General features: G+C 45.6%; 1 protein-coding gene across 1 annotated transcript; it reads left to right on the top strand.

Moving 5' to 3' along the window:
• Positions 1-1228: 1228 nt before the first annotated feature.
• Positions 1229-5614, top strand: MARCKS (myristoylated alanine-rich protein kinase C substrate). The gene is made up of 2 exons (XM_006839917.1): positions 1229-1713; positions 3470-5614. Exons 1-2 carry the CDS (start codon positions 1612-1614, stop codon positions 4367-4369), a joined length of 1002 nt encoding a protein of 333 aa, XP_006839980.1. The 5' UTR covers positions 1229-1611; the 3' UTR covers positions 4370-5614.
• The last annotated feature ends 2296 nt before the right edge of the window (positions 5615-7910 follow it).

Genomic DNA, 7910 nt, shown 5'->3' with positions numbered 1-7910 from the left:
GTATCATTTACATAGCAGCTTTCCTTCTAACACAAGTTAGACTTGGAGCGTTCCGGGGTCTTCTTGGTGTGTCTCAAGACGCAATTTCTCTTTAGAACTGTAACCGTCAATCCAGTTGTTTGGAATTTCATTGCCACTGCTTCCCTCCCAGGAGCACACTGGCGTGCGTGCAACCCTCACATACGTTCAGCAAGAAAGAGTCCATCCAATCCTAGTAGTAGTCTGAAAACGAGCCATAGTGACTCGAATTGCATCTCAACTGTAAATATGTATTCGTATGCTCGAGGTCGTGTCTCTTTTCAGCATAAGGAAAACGAAGTTATTTCATACAGTAATAAAATGTGGATAGCTTTGATGGTTTGCAAATGGTCCTCACTATATATATATATATAGAGAGAGAGAGAGAGAGAGTGTGTGTGTGTGTGTGTGTGTGTGCATGTTTTGGGGAAGAGGGTGTAAAAATCACTAATTGGAAATAGCCAGAGAAAAGGACTTGATGAGTACCTCAGGCCAACCTCAAAATATTTTATGACAATGTGGGAGGGGGAGGGGAAGTGGTTTCGGCTGCTTGCAGTTTTTTGCGTTTTCCACATCTGGCCTACAGACCTAATTCTAACTCGCGATCTCATTTGGTGAAATTCGATATTCGTGGTTTAAATACCTTTCATTTTGGGGCGATTTAACAATTGCAACTGTTAAGAAAAACAAACCCAGTGTTCTGTTTGTGGAACCAATATGAAACGCGGAGAAAGAAAATACACTGCAAACACAAATCTCAGCCATTGTTTTTAACACTCGCGCACACACACACACACAAATACACACATAAACACAAGGAAGATGGGGGAGGGGGAGTGAGACAGACATGGATACTGCCGGACTAGAGTCACTGCGAGTCAAGTTAAGGCTTTCTCCGCCCCCCAACCACAAGTACTTCCCCTCCCCCGTTAATTAATTCCAAACAAAGCAAGCCAATCAAGTGATGCATTATTATTTTCAAGCAGAGAAAGGCGAGAGGCATGTATTTTTTAATTGATTTATTTATTTTGAGGACGTTAATTCTCGGTTCGAGGCTGATTTTCAAACCGTTTGCAAAGCGCGGCTCCATTGTTCGCCGGGCGCTGAAGCCCCGCCCCCTGCTTTGTGTGCGACGCGCGGATTGGCCGACGCGCGCGGGGGCCGCGTCAGCGCCCGCGAGCCCATTCATCTGTGCACTTGGGCGTTGGACCCCGCATCTTATTAGCAACCAGGGAGATTTCTCCATTTTCCTCTTGTCTACAGTGCGGCTACAAATCTGGGAATTTTTTTTTATTACTTTTTTTTTTTAACTACACTTGGGCTTCTTTTTTCGTGCTCGACTTTTCCACCTTTTTTCCCTCCCTCCAGTGCTGCTGCTTTTTGATCTCTTCGACTAAAATTTTTTGATCTGGAGTGTATTTAATCGGTTCTGTTCTGTCCTCTTCGCCACCCCCACTCCCCCCTCCCTCCGGTGTGTGTGCTGCTGCTGCTGCCGCCGCTGCCGCTGCCGCTGCTCGCCCCGTCGTTACACAAACCCGAGGCTCTTTGTTTCCCCCTTTGGATCTGTTGAGTTTCTTTGTTGAAGAAGCCAGCATGGGTGCCCAGTTCTCCAAGACTGCTGCGAAGGGAGAAGCTACCGCGGAAAGGGCCGGGGAGGCGGCTGTGGCCTCGTCGCCTTCCAAAGCGAATGGGCAGGTAAATTCTACCTGTGGTTCTGGTTTTTCCTTTGGTGTCTTTCTCTACTCCTTTTCCTCCTAGTCGCGCCCGAGGCGCATTGGGTGGAGGCGAGCGTGGCCGAATTCCAGTCTGGAAGTTGAATGGATAGTGATAGCCTAAATTGACCATTTCTCATTGGAGAGTGTCTCCCCGACCCTAAAAGAGTGGTTCCCGGAGAATCCTGGAGAGTTCTTGAGTGGAAGGGAGGAAAGGAGTGATCAATTCGACTAAAATGGCGTGGTTTGGAGCTTGATTGAATGTGACTAACTAGGTGCCCCCCGCCCCAACTGGCTTGCATTTGTATTTGGAGGCACGATGGTGTTTTGGTGACTCTTGTGTGTCTGTCTTATAGAGACTGGGTCGCCTTCGAGATCTCTATTCTGGTGTGATTGTAGGGATGGAGAAAGAGAGGGGGGAGGGGGCGTTGTGGGGATGGCGGTGGAAAAAGACGGAGAGGGAAGGGCTGTCTTATTGTAAGCAGAGGATGTGTGCCCTGGGTTCTTGAGAAGGTGGCTGACTAGCTAGAGATAGGCAGATTTCGGTATCTTTCGATGGGTTTTTCCCAGTGCCTCATATCTTTATTCGTAGTTGTCTGTGGAATTACACACCCATCTGATTTAAACGGTATCCTGGTTTAAGAAGACCCGCTTGGTCCTTAAAGAACCTCGCCAGGTGGTCGAGAAGAGGCATTTCGTTTGTGTTTCGGTCTGGATCGTATGTGTGCGTGGCTCCTCGACCACCCGCGAGGGGTTGCCCTGGCGTTACCCAGACCCTGCTGCCGGGGTGGCCACGGCTGGGTGAGCGCAAGAGGTCGGCCATGGGTGGCTGCTTCGCAAATACTGAGCGCCCACCACGCTTCTTTTTCTAGAGCAGATGATGTGTTACTTCTGCCCTAATCTACTGGGGAGGGAGAGCTCTGCCTAGAGACCTTAAACCCGTTAAAAATGCAAAAGGAGCCACCGGGGTGCGCCCGTGCTTCCCAGAACCATCGACGAAAGTGGGTGTGGAAGCAGAGACGAGACCTCAGAAATAAGGGTTTCCCTCTGCCTTACTGGTTTTAGCCCTACTGTGGGAGCCCAGGAAGCCACCTTGAGCTTTGTTTGCGGACTCTGGGCAGTGAGATCCCAGCTCGGGGACGCCTCGGCCGACTGGCAGGGCCTGGTCGGGCAGGGCGGGGTGGCCGACAGCCCCGCCCCTCGGCGCCGGCCCGTGGTCCGTTCCGCGCGGTAGAGGCACAGCGCCCCCTGTCGGCCTTGGAAGCTCGCGGGGCCTTTGCTCACGCAGTATGGGCGCTTCTAGGCTTAAGTGCTGTGAACCCCTTGGGAGTACTTGGTGTTTTGCAATGGCCTTTAGGGTTTAGGCAGAAAGGGGGATGTGCAGCGCTTGTGTAGACAATTGGTTCTGGTTCCGTGCCTTGAAAAGGGCTCGATGCTTCCTGGTCCTCCTTCCAAAGCCCATGCGACGCAAGCTGTGATGGGTTATGTTTTGCTTCTCACGTTTCGGGCTCAGCCCTAAGGGCGTTTGTTGAATGGTCGGCGACTAAGTCCTTAGAAAGCATCGAGGCACGGGCGCAATTCGTCGTTCGAGGAACTCTCGTCTCGTCATCCAACCCCTGTTCATGAGGGAGGCTCTCCCTGGCCAGACGGAGCCCGTGAGGGATGTCAGCCCTGGGGTGGGATGGGGACGGCAGCGCCCAGGCCTCTCCAATGACGCTCCCGCTTTCTCTGCCCCTCAGGAGAACGGCCACGTGAAGGTGAACGGCGACGCTTCACCCGCGGCCGCAGAGCCGGGCGCCAAGGAGGAGCTGCAGGCCAACGGGAGCGCCCCGGCCGCCGACAAGGAGGAGCCCGTGGGCGCCGGGAGCGGGTCGCCCGCAGCGGCCGAGAGGGAGGAGCCGGCTGCCGCTGCGGAGGCTGGGGCCTCCCCTGCGGAGAAGGAGGCCCCCTCGGAGGGCGAGGCTGCCGAGCCCGGGTCGCCCACGGCGGCCGAGGGTGAAGCCGCGTCGGCTGCCTCTTCGACGTCTTCACCCAAGGCAGAGGACGGGGCCACGCCCTCGCCCAGCAACGAGACCCCGAAAAAAAAAAAGAAGCGCTTTTCCTTCAAGAAGTCTTTCAAGCTGAGCGGCTTCTCCTTCAAGAAGAACAAGAAGGAGGCAGGAGAGGGCGGAGAGGCTGAGGGCGCAGCTGGCGCCTCTGCTGAAAACAGCAAGGACGAGGCCGTCGGGGGTGCAGGTGCGGCCGACGCCGAGACTGGCGCCGCGGCCTCTGGGGAGCAGGATGCTGCGGCTCCAGGCGACGAGCCCGCCCCAAGCGAGGAAGGGGCTACTGGCGGCGACCCGCCGGAGTCCAAGGCGGAGGAGGCTGCTGTTGCGCCCGAGAAGCCGCCTGCCAGCGAGGAAGCCAAAGCTGCCGAGGAGTCCAACAAGGCGGAGGAGAAGAAGGCCGAGGAGGCGGGGGCTAGCGCCGCTGCCTGCGAGGCGCCCTCGGCTGCCGGTTCCGGAGCGCCCCCTGAGCAGGAGGCCGCCCCAGCCGAGGAGCCTGCCGCCTCCGCCGCGTCTAACGCCTGCGCAGCCGCGTCACAGGAGCCCCAGCCCGAGTGCAGTCCAGAAGCCACCCCAGCCGAGGCAGCCGAGTAAAAGAGCCAGCGCTTTCGAGATAATCGAACTTTTCTCCCCCGTTTGTTTGTTGGAGTGGTGCCAGGTACTGGTTTTGGAGAACTCGTCTACAACCAGGGATTGATTTTAAAGATGTCTTTTTTTATTTTACTTTTTTTTTTTTTCAAGCAAGCAAATTTTGCTTTTTTTTTTCTCCCTTCCCCACAGATCCCATCTCAGATCATTCTGTTACCACCATTCCAACAGGTCGAGGAGAGCTTAAACACCTTCCTCTGCCATGTTTCTCTTTTATTTTTTGCATCAGTATTAATGTTTTTGTTTTTTCTTGCATACTTTGCATCTTTACTCAAAAAATGTAAACTTTTTTTGTCAATCTATGGACATGCCCATATATGAAGGAGATGGGTGGGTCAAAAAGGGATATCAAATGAAGTGATCAGGGGCCACAATGGGGAAATCTAAGTGGTACATAAAATTGCCACGAAAATGTGCCACTAGAAATGATAGTATAAAGGCTTAGTCTTTCTTTTTGTTTTTTTGTTTTTTTTAAAGAAAAGTTATTACGATGTATTTTGTGAGGCAGGTTTACAACACTACAAGTCTTGACTAAGAAGGAAAGGAAAAAAACAACAAAAAAAAAAAACACCAATACCCAGATTTAAAAAAAAAAAGCTCATAGTCTTAGGAGTTCATTTAAACCATAGGAACTTTTCACTTATCTCATGTTAGCTGTACCAGTCAGTGATTAAGTAGAATTACAAGTTGTATAGGCTTTATTGTTTATTGCTGGTTTATGACCTTAATAAAGTGTAATTATGTATTACCAGCAGGGTGTTTTTAACTGTGACTATTGTATAAAAACAAATCTTGATATCCAGAAGCACATGAAGTTTGCAACTTTCCACCCTGCCCATTTTTGTAAAACTGCAGTCATCTTGGACCTTTTAAACAAAAATTTTAACTCAACCAAGCTGTGATAAGTGGAATGGTTACTGTTTATACTGTGGTATGTTTTTGATTACAGCAGGCAATGCTTTCTTTTCCAGTCGTCTTTGAGAATAAAGGAAAAAAAAAATTCTTCAGATGCAATGGTTTTGTGTAGCATCTTGTCTATCATGTTTTGTAAATACTGGAGAAGCTTTGACCAATTTGACTTAGAGATGGAATGTAACTTTGCTTACAAAAATTGCTATTAAACTCCTGCTTAAGGTGTTCTAATTTTCTGTGAGCACACTAAAAGCGAAAAATAAATGTGAATAAAATGTACAAAATTTGTTGTGTTTCTTTATATTATGATAATGCTGAGACTTCTAGGTCTTAGGATAATTTTGAGGAAGACCTTGCATGCCATCAAGAGTAAATTTTCTTGTGGTTTTTTAATCTGAAGTTGTCAAACTGCATTTCATCATCAGAAGTGTCAGATTACATACAGGAAGATGTTATAACATTCCATGTAAAATTTGTTACCATTTATCTGCATTTAGTTTTCATTTATAAATTGAAAATAGTACTATTTTTATTGTAGTTATATAGCATGTCAGATTAAATCATTTAAGCCAAAATTGGTGTGACCCTAAGACTATTTAAATGTCTTATGTGAAAATTCATAAAGCTATAATTTCTTGTCAGGCTGTTCCAGAAACAAATTTTATACTGAGTACGACTCTATTTAATCCAAACTGCAGATGGGTCATGAAAAATGACCAAATGTATTTCAAAAATGGATTGTGTAGTACCTGCCATTGTAATTGCTTAGCACTTGGCTAATTTCCAAATTATTGCTTGACTTCTGTGTTTACCTTAATAAAACAGGTTTCTGTAAAGAAGTAATGGTGTTGAATGGATGACTGTCAGTTTATGGGCCTTTAGCACTTGCCTGTAGTTGCAAGCCATTCTTTTTAAAATGAAAAGTAACATGTTTGCATCGTATTACTCAAAGGATAAAGTCGAGAATAATAAATACTTCTTTATATAATTATAATTCTTACTAGTTTTATCTGTTGTCTTCTTGACCACCCATGTATATAAAATTGGGTAGTTTTTCTTCACTGGACCCTAAACTGAATTGAATTTTAAGACGTGTATCAGAAATACCATTACTTCATTAAATGCAAAAGAAAAGTTGGTACACAGGCCCACTTTCCTGATTTTGAGGAGCAGTTTGCAGCATAGAGTATATGAATGTCAAAAAGAAAAATTTGCTTTGGATGTGCTTTTAATCGGAATAATGGGTCATAAATAATGGTTCATGACCTTTTCTCAGCAAACACCCTTCCCACTAATTTCAAGTAATGTTTTCAAGGGTGTATACGTTTAGTTAGAGAGTCTTAATCGTGAAGAATGTTTGGAAGTTGAAAGTCAAGTCTGGTAACCAAAGGACTGTTTAATGGGCCTTTCCCACTTTACCAACTCTTTCTCAAACAGATTGATAATCTAGTTGGCTAAGTACAGTGCCGGTACGGAATAGAACTCAGTAAAAACGAATTTACTTCCATAAAGTGAGTCAAAAATATTGTGTAGCAAACTACTATATATATTGCTAGGTCTGTTCTTTTGACAGCTGAAATTTATTAAGATGCATTATTTTAATTTTAATCACTGCCTAAAACATTTTGGTTGGTATTGATGGAGTGGTGGAATTTTCAAGCGATTAAATGAAATTTGACATATACCTTTTCATCCAAAGTTTTGTACATCACATTGTTTTCTAATGGAAAAATGTTAATAATGGCTTTTTTGTATTACTAAAAATAGCTTTGAGACTAAGGAAAATAAATAACTCTTGTACAGTTAAGCATTGTCTATTAAATCTGTATTGGCAGTATGTGTAAAGACGTTTGCTATCGATACAAAAGACTTCCTCTGGATTCTAAATTATTTGATCCAATTCCTAATGCTTGTAAAATAAAGTTTTACCAGTTGATATAATCAAGTCTGCTAAAATAGGATTTTGTACAAATCTTATTTTAAAATGCAGGTTTTAGAGAAAAAAGAGTTAACAATTAGAGCAGCTATTGTTCCATTTAAGGATTTCGAGGTTATGCTTGACATGATACTTAGGATATAAAATTATATCCATTGAAAGTGAGTTAATATGTTTATAAGTCAGTTTAAAAATTTCAGGACAATTTTATAAATATTTGAGAAACAACTAATTTGCATTTCCCCCCACCTTTAATAAAACCATGTAATTAAAGTTAAGGATTTGGGGGTGGGTGATTTTATGTAGATCCTGGAATAGCATATATGAGGACATAGTCTGAGAAAGCTCAAATCAAATTGAAAAAAAAAACAAAACTGGTTAAGTAACAGGACTGTTGACTTTTACCTTCTCTGTTGCACTTTGCACATTGAGCCTTATTTCCCCTCTCTACTAGCCAGGAGTCCTGGTGTGGTGCAATGGGTTAATGCACCAGACTGCGAAGCCATTTGATCTGCAAGGTCGGCAGTTCAAGTTCACCAGCTGACCAGCTGCTCTTTGGAAACCTAATACAGGGTCGCTATGGGTCGGAACCAACTCTATGGCACTTAGCAACAACAACACTTCCCAGCTAAATAAAAG

The sequence above is a fragment of the Chrysochloris asiatica genome, unplaced genomic scaffold, assembly GCF_000296735.1.
Source record: "Chrysochloris asiatica unplaced genomic scaffold, ChrAsi1.0 scaffold00027, whole genome shotgun sequence".
Lineage (NCBI taxonomy): Eukaryota > Metazoa > Chordata > Mammalia > Afrosoricida > Chrysochloridae > Chrysochloris > Chrysochloris asiatica.
This window is presented reverse-complemented; position numbering and strand designations above follow the sequence as displayed.